Source organism: Cyclospora cayetanensis, unplaced genomic scaffold, assembly GCF_002999335.1.
Source record: "Cyclospora cayetanensis isolate NF1_C8 unplaced genomic scaffold, CcayRef3 CcayRef3_contig_105, whole genome shotgun sequence".
Lineage (NCBI taxonomy): Eukaryota > Apicomplexa > Conoidasida > Eucoccidiorida > Eimeriidae > Cyclospora > Cyclospora cayetanensis.
Genome location: NW_020312043.1, coordinates 45,166 through 71,723, shown reverse-complemented (window position 1 = coordinate 71,723; position 26,558 = coordinate 45,166). Strand labels below are relative to the sequence as shown.

The following is a 26,558-nucleotide window of genomic DNA, read 5'->3' as shown; positions in this document are numbered from 1 at the left end:
ACTCCATACTGTGCTCTCCAAGTCGTGTGCGAAACGTTAGAAAATGTCACGAGGCACTACAAAAATTTTCCCTGAGCTTAGCTACTGTAATTTGTCGCTTGGCGGCCAGAAACGTTGATTTGTACTTGCCTAGTGATCGCATACACTGTTCGTTGTCTGAGTTAGGTCAATTTAGGCCCATGCCTTAAACCTCATGACTCAACATTGATTGCGTCATTTTGAATATTACAACTCTAATGCCTCGGCTTTTCCCATGTGTCCACGTGTACAAAAGCATTTCAATACTGCAGCCACCCCGCAAGCCCTGATCCCTGTGCTCAGAGCCCTCTCCGAGCATGTTTTCTTTCCCTCACACACACCCACAGCGTCAACCTTTGTATTAAGCTAACTGTGCTACAAAAAATATCTATTTTGCAGCTGGCAGGTAGCGGTGGACGCATTAGGCTATCTCTGATCGTATACATATGCTCGAAGCAGCCTCCCTTTGGGCCACAGCAAATAAGATCTCAACTGGCCCAAGGTCTCTTGCATGCATAAAAATAGGAGTGTATCACTAGGCTCTAGCTCCTTGCGCAAGCTCTTGGGTACTTCCGCCGAAAGCCTTCCTTGGGTTCGCTTCCTCGGAGCACAGATCAGTATGATTGACAACGCCTCCCTCCAAACAACTATCTGCATATACCGTGCACATGTTCTGAATCCTTCCTATTTACAAATCCAAGGGTGATTGGGGAGCTTAGAGATCAGCGTAGTGATGCGTACTGGGTTCCCATGTCTCGCTGCGCCGCCCAGTCCGCTTATGCTCTGCACCTCGCAAGCCGTTTTCCCACGCCATAGTTTGATACAGCCTGCGAACAATGCCCATTTGGCCTGTTGGCAAATTGTGACGGGCTCTACTACTTTCTTTATCGTGAGCTGTCCCGTAGCCACACTATTGATAGACAAAGTTTCGATTTTTTTGTGTATTTTCCACCTCCGTCCGGGGTGTGTGGAGCTCTAGACTACAGTCAAGCCTCCGCAAGACGCCCAAATTCTTGCAAGACGTTAATTGTAATCATGTAGCTGATTTGGTGCAATCGCTAATGATAAAAAGCCTATTCCGTAAATGCACCTGTCGCCTTTCTCAATCTCCTGATTTGCCCTTCTCGAACTGTTGCGCCTCCCTCACCTGATATTCGACCAGACTGTACAGTGACTGGCCTTCTCTCTTGGCAGTAGGGTGCGTCAAGCCTTGTCCTGTTGCTTGTCCCGTGATCCTTGGAGGCTACCTTGTTAACTACTCCTATGTAGCCAGCACTCCCTTATTGTTTCTAATCTGCTTTGTCGTTGTAGCAAGTGCCCACAAGTCTGTTTAACAGCAACTGCAGTTCTTGCTTCCTTATGCCTCCCTTCGTGTTGTGAAGTTAGCAGTGCGCATATGGCCGGGCCCCCATGGAGCCCCCTAGTCGCTAACACATTGCTAAGTAAAATACCATCTTGCTGATCTTTTGATGGCTTTGTGTGTCCGTTTGAATGTAAAACGGGGATCCCATGCATTTTCGAGGAATTTTCTTTGAAAATAGCTTGCCAGATGCGCGAAAATTGCTGTATGTTTCTTCCTGCCTTTGCATCTTCCCTTGAGGCTGGAATATGTGAGCATACTTGCTTTAGTATGTAAAGAAGTCGTTCACAATGTAAAGTGGAGCTTTTTTTGCATAGTATCTTCAAGGTTTTAAAATGAAAGCAGGTTTGTGCGCAAGCAGTAGTTTGCGTTTGCGCACCGGGGGGCAGGAACAGCATTATGTTTTCTGAGGGACTTCTTTAGGACAAGATTCTACTAAGTGGTGTGACCGTACGATATGTATAGGCAGTGGCAGAAGAGTTCAGGAAACTTGAATGGACAAATGCTCCACGAGTAGTGCATGTAAACACAAACTAACAATTCTGAGACGAATTGCGATTGCTCTAATGTCTCGAGGAATCTTTGAGGGATCGATGAATACGGAAGTAAAGCAAGGCACAGTCAATACAAACCTTTCGGAAAGTGGTGTTTCCCTTGTATGTGGGTGCAGCAGTTCCACATTAGGACCACGAAGCGAAGTCTCTTAGAGTGCAGCCTCGCAGCCACCAAGATAATCCACGCAAGTGCATATGAATGTCATGCTAAACATGGTGATAAGTCCTAACCCATTTGCATAAATTATGATGCAACTTTCAATGTGAAGCGACAAAAATAAAGAATGAACCTTGCAAAGCAGACTTTTTTATTGTCAAATGCTTAGAACTTGATGTTTGGTATTGCAAATTGTCAGTCTATAAGGTTTTGCATTGCTGGGACCGACAGAGAGCAAGTAGAATCAGAATGTGCGCAAAAATAGCTAGTAGAGCTGCTATCATGCGGACACAGAAACCGGGAAGACATCGTGCGTAGTGATGCAGTTGCTCACTAGACAAGTCGACAGCTATTTGTGCTGCTTTTTTCTCCGACTTTCATCTAAAAGAGCAGTAGAATTGGGAGCGCTGAGGCTGCCGGTGCTATTACAAGCTGCACATCGAAAAGCAATTCGATTTTCTCAAAAACCTTTCTCCCTTATTTTTCTCAGAAATTGTCCAGGCTCTCTTGTTTCTCCCAGCACAAAATCGTGTGTTTTAGGGGCAAAGGGACATCTTGAGTGTAGTGTGCTGTAAGCTGAGCGCACAACGGGTAGCTGCGTACAGCAATTGAACTAATAAGAAAACACCACAGATTCTTTCAGTAAACTACTGTGCTTGCCCACAACAGGATGCGGCATAAGTATGCCCAACGTCATAAACGACTGCATTGTGCTTAATCTCGAAATATTGTGGTGGAAGCTTATCACTTTTAGCAAAAAGCCCACTTTGGTTAGTAAAACAAGATGGGAACGAATTTACACTTCTACTGGCAGTGAAGCCAATCGAGCTTTCTTCAGCACACGGTGAGACTGTCGCGGTTAAAGCAGCGAGGGTCTTGGCGAACTCCACAACCAATACTATTATTACTGCCTCGGTCAATACTTGTGTATCATTGTTATTGATTACTGTTCTAATCTTTCATTGAGTATGCTTTTCAACATAGCTGCATGCCTTCATCTGCCAATACATAGAATATATATAATAACTAGGTTAATGAAGAGCTAGCTCTTAGTTGTGCAAAAGTACTCTCAATGCAAGTGGCTTACTTGCACGGAAGCGGTCCAATATCCAGTACAAATAGGAAAAACAACATTTGAGGTCGCCTATGGCCACGGATAGTGCTCATGCTATCCCCTCATATTATTGTTGTCCTAATACTGCAGCTTCCCAGTGTCTATATCTCATCGACCAAATTTTGCTTTTAGTATTGTATTCTGTCAAGAATGGCACGGTAATGCACGATCCGACCTAAGAAAAAGACCTACATGGCATCCTGGCAATCGGCGTACAGCATAATCATGTTGGAACGTCGGGCGTTCCGAATATGCGTTTTTGTACTGCAAAGTGTGCGAAGGCTGGGCAAGCAACGGCACGAATAAGCCGTCACTTCATGTAAGGAGCTGCGTCTCATGGGGGAAAGTGGCAATAAACGGGGTGGCTTTTACGGTTCTGATACCTGCAACCAACGTAGAACGAGGAAAACACTACGATGCGAGATAGACGGGAAGCCAGTTGCAGCACGACCTGCATGCATAACGGAAACTAAAAACGCCACGGTGAAAAAGAAGGGCTCTTCCACAACATTGTTTCTACTCCCATCGTCGTTCCGTTTACCATGATTGACAGCAGCAAGCAAAAGGAAACCACCAAAGGCAAGATCCAGGAGCACAAGGAACTAACCAGGTAGCCCTAACTTCTCGGGCATTGTACACTAGTCCCACCTTTGAAATGGGTTAGTGATTTATCTTCGATGAATGAGGAGGCTAAAGGGTTTGAGGTTTCCCTCACAAGACTGGTGCTAAGATCTACTGACAGCAGTTTAGGGTTTTCAAGGTGGATTTTCTATCAAATACCATGAAATCAGCTGAGTTTTAGGGATTTGGCTCTGCTGTATTTGAACCTCGGTTCGCAAAGCCGAGATCATCAGCGTTGAACCTCTATACACTATCGCTTAGCTCTCAAATTCCAAATTCTTTATTGTCAGTGCAATAAGTGATCGCGTAGTGCCTTCAGTGGCTGAGAGGCTAAGAAAGAAAATTATCAAGGTGCGGAATTCAAGATTTAAATATCAGGATAAGAGCCGACTTACGGCTTTCAGTGAATAAGCCGTGGCGTCCAGGTACTTTGACAACCGAGCCCAATATACAGCAAAGCAACGGGGCCTGTGCCCCTAGAATAAGGCAGCAAAGTGTGTTTGCTTCTTGCTGGACTACATACTGCCCAAATTTTCCCATTGTGGCGGTACAAGGCTGGCACACCGAATAATTTGATCAGTCTAGAATTCATTATTCAAGGATTTAAGAGCCTGTGTGCAATGGAGAAGCTGTACACCAGATGGTTTACAACGTGCTGACCAACATTGACTACTGTATAATAACTGCTTGTTGAGGTACAGATACTGGATATTACATGTGAGCTTTCATTGCTTAAAATGTGACTTCGGCGCTCTTGTTTCTCTCTAAGTTTTTACTGCCTGAAGCCGTAATGCCTTCGTCCAATGTCCAAGATCTGTTCTATTAGATCCAAGTCTCGTGAACTTGGGGTGACAAAAAGTGGCATGAAGGCTTTGATCTGCCTCAAATTTTAATCTACCAAGGCGTTACTTAAAGTAAAGCGAAAAATAGAAAACATATTCGTAGTAAATTTGGCATCACAACAGGGCATTAACAACAATGAGTTTGTATTTCTCCGAACATATTACACTGAAAAAAACGACGCATGTATGGCCATCCTGAACCAGATCACAAACAATCAAGAGTCGATCTTTGAGCCAGAACCCCCCATAGCCTGCATTCCACAAAACTTGTTACTACATAGGAAAGGAGGCAGCTCCCAGCCAGCTCGGTATGCTTGCCTCAAGCATTGATGGCTTAGGATGTTGAGGTTGGAATTCTGGTTTGAGTTAGGATTTCACGGTAGGCCTGTGAATATATAGAAACTTAAAGACATGGTCACAGATGCAGACACTGATAGGCAAGCAAGGAGACAAATATACACGCCGTAACTGCCGTTCGTGTTTCTGCTTCTCTTCATTGTGCTTGGAACTGCGGACAGCCAGCCAAGCTGCCCGGTGCTGCTTTTACAGTGCCACAGAGCCACAAAAGTCAGTAGCCGCCACTTTGCTGTGGTCATGAGGGAGCCTGCTCTAGAAGTCTCCATTTCTCCTTTAGATCTGTCCTTTCCAACTCTCCCGTTGCGCATCCTAGTGCTGCTCTCGCTTCCTCTTCCCTACGTGTCTGTGCCTGTTTGCATGTAACACTTGTTCAAGGAGACACCATCACAGCCTTCTGGTAGCTCCTCTGGGTGCACAGCCAACTGCAGAAACAGCCAGCCAAGAAGATGTTGACTATAAACCACACAAACAACAAGTAATCCTGAGGGGCCCCTTTGAAGGCTACCCACATTTTCTGTGCATCGAAGCCGGTATCTCCATCGGGACGTCCAATGCTCACAATGTTTTCCAGCCGTCTGCGAGGAGCTCCGAAAGCTTCTGGAGAGTCTTCTGCTCTTCGTGATTGAAAAACGAAGGGTGCGATTGATTCACCACCAAACTGCTGAGGGTCTGTCGGCGTCACGAAGCGCGTTTCCGAGGGAAAGGAAGGAGGCGCAAGCTGGAAATCATTGGAGCGGATAGTGTGGAGAGAGCCAGAAAGCTCTGCTACCCTCACATCTGAAAGCTGCTGCAACAGATGGGAAAGGAGAACAGTGAAACCAAACAGACAGGCAAACAGGGCTAGGCAGACGGACAGCGCCACCCCCAGCAGTGGCAGCCGTCTGACAAACTTATATGAGAAATGCACAGGAAACGGTGATGCACTTTGTACCAACGGATGTTGCTTCTTGGGGTGTGGTAGCGTAGCCGTCTGTTTGGTACCCAGAGGAACGTGTACGCCAGGACGCAACGAGCTACAGGGAGTCGGCACGATTGGAGAATGAATGCAGCGGACTTCCGTTGACTCTGCAGTCTTGAGATTACGTTCACCCCTGCTGATTCTAGCAGCGGCGGGGAAGGTTAAAACTCCTGAGGCAGTCCGATTTCGCAGTAGTGACAGCCGTTTGCCCTTGTGGTGACCCCACGGAGAAGGCCTCTGCAGTCCTCGTCTGCCTTCGGCAGAGAGTGCCTCCCCAAATGCACAATCTAGCATTTTATATCCCCAGCAGGAGCCTCCTCTAGGCCCCTGTTTTGACTGGGGTGTTCCAGTATGACAGGCGCCAGCACTGTTAGCCCAGCTGGAGGACAAAAGGCGCTTTACTGAACCCTCATTTACTGAGGTTCTTAGATGCTCCAGATTAGGATGACACCCACTCAAGTCCGAAACACTGGACTTTTGACTGTGTAGGAGGTTGACACGCCACAGCAGGAAACCGACTCGGCGTCACATGTGACGTGGCACGCAGATGGAAGGATCACCTCTGATGAATATGCATATCACAAGCTTCTGGAGGATATGTAGAGAGAAACCCTAGTAGTTAAGCGAGCATGGGGGAATTTACGCCCATAGTCTTCGCGTGCGACAGCTCCACCATGGACAGGGCCGGAGTGCTGTGCTGAATGGTCCGTTTACAGAGAGCTGGGAGAAGAGCGCTTCCTGTGTCTCTAAAATAATTGGAATCTAGATGAAATTAATGAACAGGAATTATTTGGCCAAAATTTACAAAGGATTTGAGGTGGCGGCCAGCCTAGTGGACGCACTTGTTGGCGGGCTCACCAAGCAAGTGACTGCTCGCAAAAGCACGAAAAGGGATCCCCAAAACCAGCATAAAATTCTCAAAACTTAATCGAATTTTTCGATAAGATTTAAAAGCCCTTTAAAAAAAAACAATTTCAAAGATCCGAAGCTCACTTTGGAAGGAGGCAGGACGACTAACTGGACGCGCCGAGTTATTCGCCGTTCGAGGCAACCCAGGGTGGATAACGTCTCGATAGGTTCTGGTAAACTTACTTGGCTGGCGCTCGGGGTGGCTCCGGCATCACCCTGTCGTAGCTATGAGCAGCGCATTGCACTCAGCGGCCTGTGATTGGCTAGGCCCGCCCCTAGAGGGTGGCTCCACAGCAGAATTTCTGATCAGCAGTTCGTGTTCGCGCGGCTGCTAACGAAAATTGTGTGCGTGTTCTAGGCAGTGTTTTCTCCATACGGTTGCTCTCTAGCTCCTGGTTACCGGATTCTTTTTAGGATTCAAACGTAGTTCCTCTTTGAAATGGGGTGCAACCTTGAATGAGCGCCTTATCGTCGGTTCAGAATCTGCTGTGAAGCGTGGATGAGGGGGTGCGCATGCGCCCGCAGTCAGCTTTTCTAGTTGCGCTGTTGGTACAGGAATTGTTTAAGTGTGCTATTAGGTAGAGAGTAAAGGAGTGTTGAGCATCCTGTAACTCTGACTTGCCATGCTCCCTGACTAGGCATAGTTCGTATCCCTTGAGCTTCTTAGGAGGACCCCCGCTGCGGGGGATAGCTGTCACGTTGGGGAGCCGAGCGCCGGAAATGCTGCAGTTGCGTAGGTAGATTGCAGTAGTTATGCAGCATGCCGAAAATAATTAATTGCTTACGTTAAAGGAGGTGTACAACGCACTTGTCTTACGGTGTTCCGATGGGGAGTAGCGGATCCGTTTCATCTCGCTCCTTCCATCGTGGTGGCTGCTGCATGGTGGGTGGTTGGCGTCCGCGCTAGGTGCAAACTTTTGTACTTGTTTATGCTAGAAGAACTGAATAACCTCCTCTAAACGTAGGGAAACGAATGGGGGTTGGGGGCTGGTTGTTCTTCTCAACAGGACCGACCACGCTCACCACCCAGTGATCCTGCCTCCACCACCATGTTCATGCGTGGGGGCCTAACGCCTTCTACACTCGCTTTGCGCTTTCATATCCGGCTCTCATCTTCTTGCTTCTTAACACTATCAGGCTCAAAGCAGGAAACTGCACTCTTGAGTGCCCTGCCCCCTTATCACCCCACGCCTTCCAGCCGCCCAGGCGGAGTGTCTTTGCTGTTTCGACTTTCTACACCTCTCTTCGCAATGCCGGCTGCCCCGGGTATCGTATCCCAAGAACGCGGCTTCCTGCCTGCTGCTTCAAAGGTAGCAAGGGCCTCCCGTGATTTCCACTCCCCTTCCTCCGAAGCACCCGCCGTCCTCAGTACCCCCTTGCATCTTTCCCCTGCTGCCGACCTTGCCAATGCTCCTGCTGTTCCTGGGTTCGACATGGCGACTCTGCTAAAAGACGCCTCCCTTCTCCGCTCCCTCCACCTCTCATATCCCATTTCTATCGTTGTAGCAATGACGGCTAACAGAGGGATCGGATTCAACAATGATCTTCCTTGGCCACACATTTCACCGGACTTCAGGCACTTCTCCCACCTTACTCTCTTCACGGGAGAGCAGGAAGCCGCAACTGATAAGACTCCGGCGGGAGCAACCCCAAAGCTGAACGCAGTGATTATGGGTCGAAGAACCTGGGAATCCTTACCACCGAATGCGCGGCCTCTGAAGGGCAGAATAAACATCGTTATCTCTTCCTCCGTGTAAGACCGAAAATTCATCATTTCGGAGACTACGAGTGGATACCTGACGGCATGCAGGATTGCCAGTACCTCGCGTCCCCCGTGAGGTGTCTGTACAGTGTCCGCCCTTTTCATTCAGCTGGCTGGATGCCACTCCTTAAGAGACCCCCCCATCTCTCGATCCATTTTTCCTCTCCTCGTTTCTACAGGACTGCTGAAGACTTGTTGACTTCGTCAGCGGCAGGCAGTGTGGAGGCAGCTGAAGACGTGTCTTCTTCATCAAACCTCCTCTTTGTTTCGCCGTCTTTGCCGGCTGCACTTTTCCTGTTGGAACAGAAATTCCTGCACCAGCTTCACCATGTCTTCATCGCAGGTAAAGACGCAACAACACGACTGCTGAAATCTCTCAGCTAGTTCTTAGCCTCCCTTCGGCACGTGGGCATCCGCGTGTCTTCGCCGTCCTCCGGTCCCTACTAACCCCTTCACACACCCTGTGCCTGCTGCCCCTCTCTACCTCTCTCCTGCACACTTGCGCATCTGCCGTAAAAGATCGCTTCTATCTGCAGGGGGCTCAGCTGTCTACGCTGCTGCACTGGCGTTGGACGTGGTGTCTTTCTTGTACATCACGCGCATCGCCACCCCGTTCAACTGCGATACGTTTTTCCCCGCCTTTGGACCCCCCACATCGCCGCCAGCGTCACCGGAAGAGGCTTCTCAAGCAGTGTCACTACACCAACAGCCGCAGCAACAACTCGAGGGAGCTGGCCTCGTCAGATCGGATTCGGGACTGTGGAGCTCTCGTACCGACGGGTTCGAGGTTTGCTACATCAGCAAGTCGAAAGCACATCGCGGAGTTCCCTTTGATTTTGTAATCATGGAACGAATAAGGAACTGTCGAGGGCAGCAAAAGCAGGTGGACCAGCAGCAGCAGCTGCTGCAGGAAAAGCAGCAGGTTAGAGCTCCCCACTGCTGTCGCGTCTCTTTTCTGCCGTCGGTGCTCCTCGAGTCTCTCCTACTGACCTACGGCTTCCACCTGTTGCTTGTGTCGCTGCTATGTATGTGAGTGTGTGTGGCACTGAGTCTGCTGTTTGCCGCCCTTGTGTCTGGCGCTGTGTTGCGTTGCGGCTGCACTCAGACGTCTTTCCGTGCTGCATTGGCTTTGGAAGTGTTCGAAGCGAAGGAAGCGGCTCGGGGGGAAGCTGTGGCAGCCCCCCCGAAGGCTCCACCCTTGAGGGTGTTGCCTCATCTGAGGGGGCGTCTGCATGAAGAGCTGCAGTACTTGGAGTTGGTTGCCGACATCTTGAACAACGGAACGGAGCAGCCGGACAGGACTGGTCAGTGCAACGACAAGCGTCCACTTTCCAGACGATAGCTGAACGAGGTTCGGGGGCTGACGACGTAGGATCGGAGTCAGCTGGTTATCTGCATCGGATGTGGCTGGGAGTGCGAGGCGGCCTGCTGCTGTGTCTCCTGTGGCGTCTGCTGTTCGTAGTCGAGTGTACGGCAGATCTGTGGCTTCTGACTTCGCCTCCTCAGGAGTGGGCATTGTTTCCCAGTTCGGACGGTGCATGCGATTTTCGCTGAAGGAGACGTTTCCGCTGCTTACCACCAAAAGGGTCTTCTGGAGAGGGTGACACGCACACTCCTGAATTTCCAGTTACTCGGCTTCTATAGTTTGCTTTCGAGGCGAGGCAGTCCGCCTGCCTTGATCGAGGTTTCTGGAATCTCCAAACGGAGGATTGGAGTGTGCACATGCGCAGGGTGGTAGAGGAGCTGCTCTGGTTCATTCGCGGAGACACAAACGCAAATAACCTTAGCAAACTGGGAGTCAAAGTAAGCCGCGAAGACAGACGCTTCGCTACTACCGCACAGGGCCTGAGTTTCCGCATATTTGCGCGATTATTTGTGGAAAGTTCTTTTTAGAGCACCCATTTAGGGTCATAAGTTAGTGTGGCCCTTTTCTTCGAGCCCTAAGTGTCTTGCGAAACTCGATGGGTTGGCTGTGTGTATGCATGTATGCATATGTGTGCATGTGTGTGTATGCAATGTATGCATATGTGTGTGTATGCATATGTATGCATATGTGTGCATGTGTGTGTATGCAATGTATGCATATGTGTGCATGTGTGTGTATGCAATGTATGCATATGTGTGCATGTGTGTGTATGCAATGTATGCATATGTGTGCATGTGTGTGTATGCAATGTATGCATATGTGTGCATATATGTGTGTATGCATATGTATGCATATGTGTGCATGTGTGTGTATGCAATGTATGCATATGTGTGCATGTGTGTGTATGCATATGTATGCATATGTGTGCATGTGTGTGTATGCAATGTATGCATATGTGTGCATATGTGTGCATATATGTGTGTATGCATATGTATGCATATGTGTGCATGTGTGTGTATGCAATGTATGCATATGTGTGCATGTGTGTGTATGCAATGTATGCATATGTGTGTGTGTGTGTGTGTGTGTGTGTGTGTGTGCATGTGTGCATGCATGTGTGTGCATATGTATGCATATGTGTGCGTCACGCTCCAGATATGGGATTTGAATGCAACACGCGAGTTTCTGGACAGCCGAGGGCTAACAGACAGGGAGCAGGGAGACATTGGTACGGCGTAGACAGACGCCAGCATGCAGGGGCCAAAATAAGCCCCTAAATATCATTCCTGGAAGGCCACTGCATGCCACAGCAGCAGCTCTCTGTGTGTTTTTGTTCCTTCCTGAGATGCTTGCCGCTTAGGGCTTTGGGTTTGTGTGTGAAGGGCCCGTGTACGGCTTCCAATGGAGGCACTTCGGCGCAGAATATTCCAACATGCATGCGGATTACACGGGTGAGGGGAAGAAAGTGCGAAGCTCTCGAGGATAAGGGTCTGTGGCAAGGGCAGGTTGTCTCTGGAATTTCTCTCCAGCTCTTCACAGGTCCGCAGAGTTTCCCCTGGAGCTTTGAAAACGGTTCAACAACAACTCACGCATTTGCGCAATGCATGCAGGCAAGGGGGTGGATCAGCTGAAGGAGGTTATCCACAAACTGAGGACCAACCCGTACGATCGCCGCATGATCATTTCTGCGTGGAACCCTTCAGGCAAGGTTCTGTGTTTTGTTTTTCCGATAAAGGGCCTTTGCATGTGCCCTTTTAAGGCGCACACGAAGCTGTTGGTGCTGTTCTTTCCGATGGCACAGCCAACACACGGTGGAAAGCAGGCACCTCGAGACCACGTCTTGTACCAATTCACGCGTGCATACTTATTGCAGCGCTAGCCGCCTCCTCATGTCTCGTTGGAGAGAGGAGCCCTGCCCGCAAATTCCCGCCTTGCACGCGTCGTGTGCTTCGAGGGTGTCGCTGCTGCAGCTCTTCACTTGATGGCGCTGCCTCCCTGCCACTTGTTGAGTCAGTTTTACGTCTCGAATGGAAGTCTCTCCTGCCTCATGTACCAGAGAAGCTGCGACGTAGGGCTTGGAGTTCCTTTCAACATCGCTTCCTACTCTCTGCTGACTCTCATGCTGGCCAAGATATGCGGCTTCACGCCGGGAGAGTTCGTCCACTGCCTCGGCAATACACATATTTATCTGAACCACAGAGAAGCCCTCATCGAGCAGATTAGACGGGAACCCCGTCCCTTCCCTGTCGTGAAAATCAGGGGGGAACCACAGGTATACACGCCCTGGAAGCCTTCTATCAGCCATTTTCTAGGTACCCCGCGTGCCGAAGCGCACGCGTAGAGAGGCGTCTGAACCCACAGAAGCATGCAGGCTCCTCTATGTTCCACCTATGTATGCCGCGCACTTGCTAGGCAAGTGCAGAAGATCCCTGAATGCGGCATGTAAACGTGCCACTTTGGTGCCTTCTGCTCGTTGCGCAATATTTAGGAAATCGAAGACTTCACCGCGGATAGCTTCGAGCTCGTTGGATATACACCTCACGCAACCATCAAAATGGACATGGCCGTCTAATTCCTCCTACCCCTCGAATCCTAGTCTGTATCGCAACCTACCTTCCACGCATACTACTGCTTGGTGCACAGGCAAGGCTAGGAGCGGCTCTAGGCCGTCTATATGGGACTCATCTCAAGTGTAAAAAACTCAGAGTGCGGAGTTTAGGGCGCATCCTGTTTTTTAGCCAATATGGTGGTAAAGCAAGTGACGAAGGGCAATGAAAACGGGGGCCTAGACAGTGAGGGGGAGACTGAAGCATGGGGAGACACACCAGCAAACTGAGCATCCACAAAGCAGAAACGCTTCAGCAACACATGGACCCTGGTACACACGGATACCTAGAGAGCATTCCGTTGGAGCGTTTTGAACCCGTGGACCCTTCTAAGCTTAAGACATCCATACATATATATATATACACCGCAATCTGTTGCTTAAGGGCCCGCCTCTGCATCACCGGTTACACTTGTGCGTTTTGTAACGGCTGTGTATCACGCTGCTGGCTTGCGGCTCCTTGCATCTACAGTTTTAGCTCATCCGGAAATAAATCCTCCTCCTGGAAGTTTCTAAGAAGCATTTTCGTCCTCCTTACTTCTGCTGTCTTTTGCTGCTGTTGTTGCTGCCACGAGAGGGAAGGCCCCCTACGCCGCATGCGCTGAATAACCAGCCGTGTGTAGTCCTCCTTAGTCCACTGTCGGGGAGAGCCTCCTGCTCCAGCAAGAGCAACAGGAGGCGCCACTACTCCCGCTGGTTTGCTGTTGCCCATCTCTTCAATTTCATCATCCGAATCAAAGCACCACGAGATCGGATCGTCTTGCTGCTGCTGGTTGGCCCCTACTTCCGCAGTTGTTGCTGCTGCAGCACGCGCCTTCGCAGCAGCAGCCACTGCGGAAGCAGGTGACTTTCTGCTGCTTCCACGCCCTTCCATATCCTTAAGGAAGGCAAGTGTCTGCTGACTAACCCCCCCTGCAGAAGTGGAAGCAACAGGTGTTGCAGCAGCAGGAGAAGCAAAGAAGCCATGAACGCCCTTCCCCACCCACTGCACTTTGCTAAAGAGGGGGCCTCCTTTAAAGGGGCCCTGCTCCTCCTTAACAGTCCTCTTGCTCCTTCCAACGCTTTGCTGACCCTCGTCCTCCTGCTCCTCACGTTCAAGCTGCTGCAGCAGCACCTTGGAGGATCTCTTCCTCAGGGACCTCTTTCTCGAGAAGAGCTGCTGCAGAGGCTGCTGCTGCGCTGTAAGGCGATAAATCTGAGATGCGAAAGCGACGTCTTCATCTCCAACAATATTCGAAACCAGTCCCGCAGTAAAGGGGGTGATCAGGGGGCCTCCTGACGCGCCTACTTCGCCGTCATGCGCACCACCTGCAGCCCACATAGAAGATGCCCCGACTTCGCAGATGGAAGCAACAATGGAGAACATAATTGAAGTTATCACACACGCACACACACACACACACACACACACACACACACACACACACACGCACACAACAGCAAGCCACCCCTGGCAGCAGCACAGGCACGTACTCGGTGATGCCGCAGCGAGTGCCGCCCGGTGTATGAATGCCGTTGCATCTGATGGAAATGTAAAATTTACGACGTGGGCTCCCCCGCGTATTTGTCCAGATCGTGCTAAAAGATCTGTGGCCACGATTACATGCGGCACTGCCGGTGTGCTTGCTGCGAATGCAGCAGGCGTTGCCGCTGCATTTGCAGCGGCAGCGGCAGCCAGACGCCTGCGCATGGACTGTTGCTTGTGGTAGCAGGAGACTGGCCAGTTGTGTTGTCGCAGCAGGGCCGCAAGATCTCTGCAGCAGCTGCTGCTGTTGCAAAAAATGATTGTTAGTGGAGTAGGAACCTGCTGCAGCAGCAGCAGCAGCACGTTAAACCTCTCCTTGAAGGCGGCAGCACGCAGCAACTGCTGTCGATCCTTTTCCAGGTCCAAGTCGCTCATGGCCTCTAGCAACATATCCTGCTGCTTTTCTTGCTGCTGATGCAGTAGCTGCTGTTGCCGCTGGTTTGCTTGTTTAGAAATGGGCTGGCCAGAGCGCTGCTGGTGTTGCTGCTGCTGGTGTTGCTGCTGCTGCCGAACCAAGAGCAGCTGCTGCTGCAGCTGTTGCTCCCTCTTGTCTTCATTCCACGCGGGGAACTGCTTCTGCATCTCCCTCTTAATGTTGCTGGTATTAAGGCGCAGCCACAGGTGCCGCTGAGGCTGCTGGGGTTGCACTGCAGGTGTGGCGGAAGGGTGGACAGCAGCAGCAGTGCTAAACCTTTCAAGCAGCAAGACACCGCTGCTGCAAGGGCCCCCAAAAGAGACAGTCGATCCAATAAACACCAGCTGCGTAGGAGGAAAAGCCCCCGCCTGAGTCCAAATAAGCGCAAAACAACATTGCCAGCCCCTATATATATATACCGGCCGATCGAGCTGCACTTTCTTCAATCCAAATGATTGCAAACACACCAACAGCGCCAGCAGCAAAGTACCTTCTTCTTCTGAGTATTGGGGGCATTGATGGGGGGCCTCGGTCTGAGTGCCCCCAAGATTTGCAGCATTGCGTTCTTCGTTTTATTCTGTTGCAGCAACATGTCTATTTCCTCGCATATTACCAACGAAGGCAAGGGGGCCCCCATCGGAAGGCCCTCCACACAGGGGCCCCCGCCACCGACCAGGGGCCCCCAAGAAGCCCAGAATGCCGCTGGGGTGGCCAAAATGAGGTCAACGCAACCCCACCTAAAACACACACGCAGCTACAAAGGGTGCACGAAGATAGAAGGCAGCAGATGGATGCAAACGCAGAAAGAACAGGAGATTGCAGGGTTCAGCCGTGGACGCGCGTCGATGCATCGATATGCAATGGCTCGATGTTGCAGCAAGCATTTTTGCTGCTGCTCCTGCTGCCTCGTGTATGCACTGGTAAGGGTGACAGCACTAATACATGGACTACAGCAACAAGAATCTGCAACAACATCAGCAGCAAGAGCGAACCGGATACGGGAGCCATAGATTGGCGGAACCCTCATAATCTGCTGCTGCTCCTTCTCCTGCTTCTCCTGCGTCTCCTGCTCCTGCTTCTCTTGCTCCTGCTTCTGCTGCTCTTGCATTTGAAGCTGTTGTTGCTGTTGCATCTGCAAAGCCTTTTCTGCTGCAACGCGCTGTGCGTGGTGTGGGTCTTTCAGCACCAGACGCCTCCAGGAGTTGCCAAGTGTTCTCCACGCGTCTGCAGGTATATCTTGAAGCTGCTGCTGCTGCACATCCACTTCTTCCTCTTTTTGCTGCTGCTGCTGCGCATCCACTTCTTCCTTTTTTTGCTGCTGCTGCTGCGCATCCACTTCCTCCTCTTTTTGCTGCTGCTGCTCTGCCTCCTGCTGAGCAGTGCCAACATCTGAGAGACACTGCACGGCAATGCGACCCAAGGGATCTAGCTGCTGCAGAAGGTGCAGGAGGGAAATGACAGCATCTTGTGAAGGCACCAACACAACAGCCGGCCTAAGGACTCCCAACGGATTTGCTGCTGCTGCTGTTGCTGCTGCTCCACCGCCCTCAGCTTGCTGCTGCTGCTGCTGCTGCTGCTGCAGCCGCAGCGCCTGTCGCTCGTCCTGCTGCAAGAGCTCTAAAGGTGGCAGAGACGCATGACGCCACTCGCCTTCGACTGCTGCCCGCATCAAGGCCCTTGCAATGCCCTCTAGGGGCCTCTTTGCTTTTGCTGCCCCCTCCCCTCTTACGGCTGCAAGGCAAAGGCTTTCATCGCCTGCTTGCCGCTGCTCTCGCTGCTCTCGCTGCACATGCTGGATAAGGTCATGAGCCTCATAGAGTCTGTTGATCACAGGAAGCAGCGCTCCCAGAGTCTTCCCCTTTCGCCTTTCTTCCTGCAGCAAAACGTCTCGACCCCAAGAAATGTTGAAGAACGCGCAGGTCTGAGGCGCAGACAAGGCCGAAAGCCCCAGACCCTTAAGGGCCCCCACCAACGCCGGGTGTAGATACACCTCGTCGACGCGCATCGCTCTCCCTTCCGCAGGCAAAGCGGATGCCCGCACATCCCACTGGGGCCCCCCGGGGGCCCCCCATGAGGCTTCGTATGCCCACGGGCCTGGACTCTCAGGAAGGCCCCCAGAGGGGCCCCTCGGGGGCTCTTGGCTTGCATATGAAGTCTGACAACCTGCAGGGGGCCCCTGCCCCTGCAAAGGAGGAGCCTCCGTCGGCGAAAGCGCCTCATTTTTGAGGAAGGAGGCGACAACACTGCGAGGAGGCAGCGGCAGACTGCGGAGGCTTGCTAGGCGCGTTCGACGCCTCTCAGGATACGTGCGATCCTCCCCAGCCCTCTCTGGATGCTCCTGAGCGGGAGTTTGCTGCTCTGAGTGACTCTGCTGGTGAGGAGTGCTGGAAAGTGCTCTTACGGCAGCATGGAGCAAGGCTTTATGGCTGCGGCTTGGCACGGCGGGGGGCCCTCGCAGGGGCCCCTGCACCGGAAGGAGGCCCCTCCGAGGGCCCCAGCGGAGGCCTATAAGCATCCTGAGATCCTATGCTGTGCAGACACTGAGAAAGAGGCATGAGAAGGCGGCAGCAGCGGCAGTCGCAGCTGCTGCCGTACGGGAAGCTCCTGCAGCCTCGGAGAAAGCGCCTCCTTTGCCCATGAGGAAATACTGTCGAGCCTCCTGTTGCTGGAGCCACCGACAACGCGACAGTCGCCGTTTTTGTTGTTGCTGCCGTCTGTTCCGCGGTACGTGTGCACCTTCGACTCTTTAGAGGACTTCATTCAAACGCCTTGCTCGAGAGGGGTCTCTGTCTACCCGAGATACGCGGAATCGCGCTTCACAAGTGCTGCTCGGCGAGGCGATTGCCACAAAGGAGAAGCTATTAAATTCACAAAGTCGAACCCGCACGGCTTCTCCAGCGAACCCCAACGAAGGTCGGCGGGGCCCTTCCTGTGGGGGCCCCCCTCCCCAGTCGCAAGGGGAGGGGGCCCCTTCGTGAGGAATGCATCCCTTTCTCTGCACGTAGAGAGAGGGCCCCCTCCCTCCAAGCAAATGCAGTACGACAATTCAAAACTCTTCTTTCATGGAAGCTTCGTTTGAACGAGGCTTTGGTCTTTTTTCGAGGCGACCATAATCCCGTTCGATTGAGCTCTTGACCCTGCACACCCTTCGTGGTTTTATCGCGTTTGCCTTGCCCATTCACCTGCTGTGCTCAGTTTGTGCCTCTGCTTCCTTGGCTTACGCATTGCCTTCCCGCGGCAACAGCCGGAGTGCTGGGAGGCCCCCCAGGCAGCCGATTTTTACCCTGGGGGCCCCTTCGCCCGACCTCGTTGTCGCCGACGAAAGATGGCGCAGCTGCAAGCACAGCGCCAGCTAGAGAAGCAGCAAAATGCCAAGCTCGAGCTTGTCAGTCACCTGCAAGTCCTGAGGGTGAGAATTTTTCGAGGCTCTAATACGGTGCAAGAAACGGGGTCGAAGAGGGAGGAGATTTGATAGGGGCTTTGAGCCTTCACGCGAACGGCTTCAGCTCGCGATAAACACCAGGAAGTCTAAGGCGCACCCCGCGGCACCCGCTGAACTCTACAAGGACCCCCGCTGCTGCATTTGTGCATGTCTGTTGCTGTTGCGCTGTTTTTTTGGCTACAGGATGCCGTACTCTTCTTACAGCATGGCATCGAGGGGCTCAGTAGTGGCCGTGCAGCAGCAACTTCGGGAGGCGGCATGTCGATCGCACTTGGCAGCAGCAAAAAAAATAGTAGTAATTGCAACAGCAGTAGCAGTAGCAATAGTAGCAGCGGCAGTAGCAGTAATAAGAGCAGTAGTAGCAGCAGCAGAAACTTCAGGATGTGCGATCCTTGCATGGTGCCTTTGACCTCCCAGGCGCTTTTGCGGGCCGAATTGCTGCCTTCTGGAGCTCCTATTCTTCACTTGGGTTCTGATTATCTCGCCATGCTGAAACCTGGAGCTGTTGCTGACGCTCCTGCTGCAGAGAGCGCTGCAGATTCGCCAGACGACACGAAGGGCCCCCCCTCCGCCAAAGCAGCAGAGTCGGAGGATCCGCCGCTCACTCCTGCCGCTGGATGCCTAGGCGTGCTGCAGCGACGGCAGCGGCTTCTGCAGCAGCAGCTGCAGCGGGTCGAAAAGGACGTGGCGGCAACGCGTCTGTTGCTTGGCGAAGCAGGCGATCCTCTCTGGAAGGAAGCAGAAGCCTCCTCGCGGAGGCTATCAGCAGCAGCAGCAGCAGCAGCAACAGCAGCAACAGACCAAGACGCAGGGCCAGGAGCAGGCACAATTCAACTGACTCCGGAAGGGTTCTTGGAGATCAGGGAGGCGCTACCGGAAGGAGCGACGGAAGGCGACTTGTTGACATTCCTTCCGCCGAAGCCCTCCTCAGGCGTTGCACCTGCTGCTGACACTTCATCTGCTGCTGTCACTGCACCTGCTGCTGCCGACATGCGCGAGCGGGTGCAGCAACAGACGCAGCAACGCGTAGAATCAGCATCTGCGCCACATACAAGGCCAGTGGCTGCGGGGAGCAGCAGCGGCAGCAGCAGCAGCACCAGTGATCGTTGGGTAGGCGGCATCAAGGATACCATCACTGAAAGGAAAGTCGGGGGTGTTCAGGAGCCTGAGCAGCGCTTTGCGCCGCAAGACGAAGTGTCGCACAAGAGACCCCCTTCTAAGTTCAAGCTCATGAGGCAGCAGCAGCGGCAGCAGCAGCAAAACGGAGAGGACTCGTGTTGACGGCAGGAGTGGCGAGCAGAAAAAGGAGGGAGGAAAGGAGCAGCTTGTCACAGGCATTCGCAGCAGGTGGAATCAGGCGACTGAGGCCTCTTTCTCTTGCTGCTTTTTGCTGGTTTAGTGTAGGCTTTCTTACACCCGAAGCCAGAAACCTTTTGATGCTTTGTGGCCTCTGGCGCGTCGATGTAGGGGGATTCTTGATTTGAGGAGTGGCTGCGTTGGGGCGATCAGTTTGCAAGCTGAGAGGCTCTGCAGCTTGCTCTCGAGCATTCGAACCGACTGTAGCGAGTAGTGTCACAGCCTTTAGGAACAGAAAGCAGGCGAAACAACCAAGGGGGTCGACCTTTCCGCCTGCGCGGGAGCAGCGATGGCTAGCTACACGCTAAGATGGCCGCCTGTGCGGCTTGCTGCTCAGCTCAGACTCCAAAGAGACAGCAGCAGAGGCTCGCAGAGCAAGAGTCAGCGAGCACGCTGAACCAATAGTTGAAAGGAGTAGGAGGGTAGTTATCCAGCCCTGCTAAGGAGCAGCGGAGGTGGCAAGGTCAGAAGTCAATGCAGCACTATACAGTGGAACGGACGCCACTTCTAGGCCTCACGTATGCCGCAACAAACAGCGCTGCCGCTACTTAAACAACAGGAAACTGGTGGCTCATGTTGACCGTGTGAACTGCGAAATGCAGTCGTAGTGCGTTGCTCTAGTTGGTAGCTCATTACAGAAACTTCCAAAAAACACCGTTCCCAGCGGTCTGTCACCTGCCTCTCTTCGACCTTTCTGTAGACAGGCGCACAGTGCTCGACGGCCTCAACCCCGTTGAAGACCCCCTGTTCTTCGAATGCTTACGAGCACCACAGAGCCTCAGCGTTGAGGCAGCTCTTGAAGCTGTGGTTCACCAGTTCTCAACGCACCCTCTCAGCCTCCTGAGCGGCTTACAAACCATGCTGAAGCTTGTGAAACGCACTCTGAGCATTGGATTCTTAAACGCGTCCCCAAATACCACGCAGCCACCATTTTAAGCATCTCTCTGTGAAGGCTTTGCAACTGTATGTTCATTGGCATACACCGGTTTATGGCTTCATAATTTTCCATCCAATGGTGTGTTGCTAGAAGTCCCTGCTTCAGCTTTCTCCGGTCTCCGAAGGCTTCTGATTTTGCTTATCTCGACGTAAAGCGAGATTTCAGGGTTCATATAAGGGCTAGACCTCTAGTGTCCATAGCGGGCTAAGCTACACTTCAGCATTCGGCTGTACTAATACAGTCAACTAGGGGAGAAGAAATCAACTACTGATTTCTCTTCTTCACATGCTTCGCTGCTTCCAAAGTCTCGGCAGCCGGACACAAGAAGATACACCTTGTGTGCTAGATGCTATGCCCAACTAGCCGTGAATGCTCGGAAAGACGGGGGGCCTAAGCTACGCGCACCCCCTACCCTCTCTCTCCTAGTGCCGAAACTCTCATAGGAAAAGAGCTCTTCTGGAAAACACTTTGCACGGAATCAGACCTTAGATAGAGTGTTACAAAGAAGTGTGGCTGAACTCTATAGAGGCAGTGCCTTTGCAACAATAAGCGCCATCCACTACTCCGGCTTGCGTAGTAGGGAGGCAGTTTTCGCTCGCAACCCAGACAAGAGCTCAATCGAAGGTCCTGAGATGCCCCTCCTTGTAGAGATCCATCGCCTATCTCCCTTTCTCCGCCCCACAGGGTTTTGGTATCGGGAGAGGGACAAAGCTAGGATGCGCGTTGCTGGACCTATAAGCACCCCGAGTATGCGTTCACCCGCGTTTGCATGAAACCATGAACGCATACGCACAAAGCGTTGACGTTTATAGTATTCAGCCAGGTCAACTCTGTAGCCCATAGCGCGTGTGAGCAGACAAATCGATAAGTTACCTGTTTGCTAAAGTCAAGTACAAATGGTGCGGGCGAAAGCACCGAAGTCGAGCCTTAAGCGCTCTGCAGATCCTGTGAGGCCAAAGTCATGCAACTTCGCAAAAAGGAAGATGCACATCGCGGAATGCTGTAGCAGCAATCGAACCTGTCGGCAGCAGCCATTTAGCTCCGCATGTGTCAATTCGTAGCGGTGTCGCTGTGCTTTCTATGGTTCGAGGGCTATGTGTTTGGGTTCAGTGGATGAACAGAAGAGGCCACCAAACGTCCTCGCTGGAATGTGGAGGTAGATCAGGAAATAAAAAGTAATTTGACAGCAACAAATGCAAGGACAGTGCGATCGGGGGTGCGTGACGCGGTTTCTGTGGTTTCGGGAGGGGGGCCCCGGTGCTTTAGGTGCAAGCTGGTCTCGGTCAGGGATTGCCGGGTTGATAGATCAAGAAAGTGAACACATTCATTTTTCTTTTTAGAGTTTAGGGTTTAGCGCTTGCTGAGAGCGCCATCCGTTGCGGCTTGTCTTGCTGGACTTTTCTGACGCTCCAAACCGACTTCACGGGAAGCGTTCGCGGATTTATCGGTCGGTTTTCCTCCCCAGACACTGGAAGGGGCTCAAGCGCTTGCCGTTACGGGGTGCAGGTTCGGAGTGCGCCCCCTGACATGTCGCTTGCTGAACTGTCGACTTGGGGTTAAGGGTTTCACGCACTGAAGCCACCCGCTGACTCGGTTGGCGCTTGCCGAAAATGACCCGCGTGAGTCGCACCCTGAAATCTCACGCTATATAATGAATCATATGAATTTCCAAGGGGATGGAGATCTCCCCAAGGCGCCTCAGCACACCTTCCTGGCTGCTGGACACCGCAGACGCTTCATTGCGAGACTGAGGGGAGGGCGGCTACCTTCGCTCCGATGTCTCTGTCTGTTCGGCACCCAGCAGCGGCATTCTGGGTTAGAGTCATGAGTGTATGTGTGTGTCAATATGCGTGTGCGTGTGTTTCCACTCTGGCCGACCGCAGTATGCATGCCTTGATCATTGGGAGGAGAGGTACAAGAAGTACGTCTGCAGCGATTTAGGGCTAGAATGTGTATCTGGATCCCTCATTGGGACTAGCTTGGCATGCGTTAGCTTGGCATGTGTACTGCCGTTTCCTGCCTTTTAGGGTGTCGTATATAGAGGGGCCCCGTATATAGCTGTGCGTCGATTCAGACACGTTCAGGTTTTTTCGCTTGTAAGTTTGCGCTTCGGGTTTGTGTAGAGATCCAGAACCGTTTGACTGGTTTAACAAATATGCCGCGCTGAAACCTTTTCTGCTCGCCGCGGGCTTGAATGAAGACAGTAGCGTCCTTATGCTGGGATGCGGCACTTCAAGTGAGGCCCCCTGGTTGGCTCGGTGGGGGAGGGTGCTGAGAGAAGGCACATGCATGCACCTCCTGTTCCTCCCGCCGCTGCACTGCAGGCTCAGTTTCTGTTCGGCACGTGTCTGCTTGAGCCTTTCTTCCTCCAAATGGAACGATGCGGTGTGTGTGTGTTTATTGGGGGGTGGGGGGGGGGCGCAGCAATGAGCGAAAGCATGTGGGATGACGGCTACAGGAACATTACAAACATTGATTTTTCCCCGCAGTGCATCAGCCTCATGCAGAAGAGATGCGCAGACAAAGCAGGAATGACCTGTACGATGGCCCTTCGCCTATTGTTGCACTTGTAGCAAATGTTGCAATTGCTCCTCTACCTCAGGCACTGCTTTCAGAAGCAGTGACATCAAGAAACGGTCGCCATGGGGCTTTTGGCAAGCTTTTTATTGTTGCGCAGTTCAAGTTTTGAACGTCTTGGATCTTAATGAGCTGGAAGGTCAATCGTCCTTCGATCTCATCGTTGACAAGGGCACCCTTGACTGCATTCTCGTAAGCCACGCGAACTCCGAGACGCACAGGAGAATTTGAACTGGAGCGTGGAAGAGTACTGAGATTCAGAAAGGGCTGAACCTTCTGAAACACCTGAGCTGCTGCCGTGTACATGTTTGCCATGGTGGTGCAGCGGCTTTCGATCTCATTTTTGCTGTTGCTGTCGCTACAGTGTGGGGAGAAATCATTTGAGAATGTTCACAAGGCTCTTGCCCACATCTCGCAGACCCTCAAGTAAACGCTGAAATCGCAGCAGCCCTCGGGCCCTTCGTCTAATCCTTTAAATCCACGTCGTCACAGGCGTTAGGCCGCGCTTCTGTGACGCAGGATGTTGGAGGTACTACTGGGTATTTCCATTTGTCGCGTAGAGGGGGGGATCGATGTGACTTCGGGCTGAGGCTTTTACGGTGGCTGTGCAGGCCTGGCGGGGTGTACCTGATGGTGTCTTACGGCGCACCCATGTTCCGTTTGAATCACTTGCAAAAGGCAGAATTCGGATGGACTGTCGAGCTCCAAACCTTGGAGAAGCCGTCCCTCAATACACCGGGTAAAATGGCCTCCCTGAGTCCGTTGTGAGGGTTTATGGGCTCGAAGGTTTTGAGTTGGATTGGCTTTTGGGGGGTCTTGAGGAATTGTGTTGTGCAGCTGAAGTGGAGGAGAAATCAAACGTTCACTACATTTACATCTGCAGGAAGGAACAGGTGGGGTAGCCCATTTCCTTTCTGTGCCTCGCTTTGTGTCTTCGTTTGGCTGGCTGGCCCTGGTCGCCTTGCTCTCTCGCTAGAGAGCTCGGGCTGAGGGGTTCTCGCTCGTCGATCATTTGGCTTAAAGGGCCTTAGATAAGCCTCGCTATTTTCGCTTTGGGTTTGAAGGGTAGGGCCTAGCGCGTAGGATGGCGGTGACGGCATGGGGTTGGTGAATTATGCGCAGACGCCAACTAGTGAAGCGGCCTCCGCAGCTGACCTAAAGAGATCCGAGAATTGAAAGGCAGCATCATCTTGCCTCGCTACTTCAGTGCCGATTGAGCGCGCTACATGGCTTTTTTGTATGTGGCGAACTAGGAAGCTAGCCAGCCGGCTCGTTAGATGGCAGGCTGACACGGTTTATCGGCACTCCCTCAGCTCTTCTGCTGGGTGTTTAGAGTTCTAAATATGTTGGCTTCTCAGCCTCGCTGGTATCCAGTCAGCCATATGTCGAGCTAGCATGCTAGCCAGGGGCTGACGCGGAGACAGGCGGGGATTGGAGTCTTGGGGCTTTTCTGGCGCGCGTTCCTTCTGCTTTCGAAATGCGTGGAAAGCAGCCAAGGCATTGCAATGTCCATGCCTTCTCCAGGGACGCTTAGGAGGCTCCTGCGGCGACTTCTAACGCAGTTTTGGTTAGGGAGATCCGGTTCGCCCTCTGTGTTTGGGCTAGTCCAGATGGAGGGGGTCCCTTTTTCCTTGGCTGTGAACTGCGGCGTTTATAGATGAGAGGGGGCAGAGCGTTAAGATTTGGAAAGGATGCATGTGCTGTGATGAGCGCTCAAGGAGCCTGATTCGTCTGCTTCCAATACAGTAGCTGTAGCGCTTCTGGGTAGTTGATGAAGGCGGGCAGTGTGGACCGGTGGTCACTGCCGCTGAATGTATTCAGTTGAGCAGACAAATGTCGAGAAAATAGGTATAGGGTCTGACCAGGAAGTCTGTAATCAGGCGTTCTGTACTTAGGTCCCCCGAAGGCGAGGCCCCTGTTGGGGGCCCCCAACAGGGGCCCCCAACGTGGCTACCTCACTCTGCCGGGGGCCCCGAGTTGTCGCAGTTACTCTTGATCTGAGCTTCCAAAGCCATGCTTTGTTCGTTTCATATGATATTACGAGCAGTCGAATGGAAGAAGGAGCACTCAGAGGGGCAGAAGGTCAGCGTCGGGAGTTTTGAAAGGCAGGGGCCCCACAGTTGTTCGGGGGGCCCTTTGAACCGTCTCTGCTAACGGCAGTTCCCCATTCGAGAGCAGAACGTACATTTTCGTGCTGCTTGCGGCTGCCATGGCATAGACGAAAGGCCGTAAGTCTCTCGACTCCTGCGACTTTCGAGGCGGCCTTCTAACCCGACACCCCAAACTCTGCATGCAAGCCGATGCCTCCCATCAGACGCAAGCGAACAACTTACCACCAAAAGGCCCCGGCTCTGGGTGCCTACAGCGCGTCTTCTACGCCTGAGGGAGTTTTGAGAGGCTCCTCTCCTTACCCCGCGAGAGCCCCAGCGACGGGGCCCTATGGGGCCCCCCCAAAGGGCCCCCTCCAGGTGTCTCCTGAGCCTTCTGTCGCTCTGAGGTCTTCAGAAGCAGCCGATCAAGCCGCAGCAGCAGACTCCCAAGGCCCCCCCCGAGGGGGGGAAAAAGCCTCAGGGGCATCCCACGGAGAGCCTCGTGTCTCCGCCCCCGAAAAAGTGGTCGAGCTTCTCAGCAAGGAAATACGCAGCCTCTCGAGGGGCCAGAGAAAGCGACTTGGGAAGCGGGAAGCGGCAGAGAGAAGACGCAATTTTGGTGTCTATGCGGAGGCGTTGTTGCAGCAACGCGGGGCCGCGGCGGAAGGCGAAAATCCGTCTGCTTTAGACACCATGAACCTCGTGGGGGAGGCCCTTCGGGAGGGCTCAGGGGGCCCCTGCACAGCCTCTTTTAGTTCGAATCCAAAGAAGCTGAGCAACAAGAAGAGGGCGCTGGCACTGCAACGGGAACTGAGGCAGTATTCAGCCGTTTTGGCCCTGGGGGCATTCAGGGAGGACCCTGCAGCTGCTCTCTCTACCCATCTGAACAACACCCTCAAACTGCAGCAGCAAAAGCAGCAGCCAGTGTAGCAACACCACTCTTATTTGCAGCACCATGCAGTGGACGCCTCATCCCTCTGCAGCATCCGAACAGTTACGCGCGAAGGGTAGCCTCTCTGCGGAGGGGCTCCGTGTGGTGGAAAATTCGGACTCGGAGTGTACTTTCGAGGGCTTCTGAATCTCTCGGGTGGCTCGTGTAGAGTCTTTAAAGTGCCCCCTTAAATTAACAGATTTCCCTAATGTTACCTGCACATCAGCTTCTTACTACCAGGCTTCCCAAGAGACGGATCAGCCTTTGCATTAGGGGAAGAGCCTTTTTTTCTCTAAGCCGATCGCTGGGGCAATCTATTGCTCAGATCTCAAACGAGCCTCCCAGAAATCCCCTTATTTCAGATTGACATGTATTTATCGCTTGCCTAGGTGTGAAGAGCTAGACGTACAACGTGTAACCTTGACTAGCTGTAACTACCTACGGCTGAATGCGTGTAGAAAAGGAGGCGCGCGCTCAAGGAGCTGCAAAGAATTGTTAATGCGCCAAATCTGCGCCCTCAGGGCCACAGTTGTTGGCGGCGCTCGAAATGAGTATGCGAAACACGACATTGCACTTCAGAGCGGTGGTTTCTTCTGCCTCCCCCTAGACTTTTAGGGGGTCCCAAGAATCTTTGAAGGCCCTACACACGGCTCGAAAATTCA

At 52.5% G+C, this 26,558-nt stretch overlaps 3 protein-coding genes, 1 non-coding gene and 1 pseudogene across 4 annotated transcripts; 4 read left to right on the top strand and 1 right to left on the bottom strand.

Moving 5' to 3' along the window:
* Positions 1–7,065: 7,065 nt before the first annotated feature.
* Positions 7,066–7,225, top strand: LOC113147621. Its single transcript, XR_003297375.1, has one exon. It is a non-coding gene; the product is annotated as a U1 spliceosomal RNA (small nuclear RNA).
* A 1,086-nt stretch (positions 7,226–8,311) lies between these two features.
* Positions 8,312–11,776, top strand: LOC34623193 (bifunctional dihydrofolate reductase-thymidylate synthase). Its single transcript, XM_026338674.1, has 9 exons — positions 8,312–8,643; positions 8,832–8,995; positions 9,189–9,574; positions 9,758–9,956; positions 10,159–10,252; positions 10,383–10,455; positions 11,174–11,253; positions 11,401–11,469; positions 11,566–11,776. The coding sequence occupies exons 1-9, from the start codon at positions 8,324–8,326 to the stop codon at positions 11,774–11,776; spliced, it is 1,596 nt and encodes a 531-aa protein (XP_026194459.1). The 5' UTR covers positions 8,312–8,323.
* A 3,859-nt stretch (positions 11,777–15,635) lies between these two features.
* Positions 15,636–17,323, bottom strand: LOC34624032 (the record flags this gene model as incomplete). Its single annotated transcript, XM_026338667.1, has 4 exons — positions 17,172–17,323; positions 16,319–16,989; positions 15,900–16,027; positions 15,636–15,851 (listed from the first exon to the last, which is right to left on the bottom strand). Coding segments are annotated over exons 1-4 (1,167 nt in total), but the record flags the coding sequence as incomplete, so codon positions are not given.
* A 565-nt stretch (positions 17,324–17,888) lies between these two features.
* LOC113147593 lies at positions 17,889–19,286 on the top strand. Its single transcript, XM_026338658.1, has 4 exons — positions 17,889–17,972; positions 18,189–18,223; positions 18,302–18,904; positions 19,061–19,286. The coding sequence occupies exons 1-4, from the start codon at positions 17,889–17,891 to the stop codon at positions 19,284–19,286; spliced, it is 948 nt and encodes a 315-aa protein (XP_026194443.1).
* A 2,622-nt stretch (positions 19,287–21,908) lies between these two features.
* Positions 21,909–25,895, top strand: LOC34624030 (annotated as a pseudogene).
* The last annotated feature ends 663 nt before the right edge of the window (positions 25,896–26,558 follow it).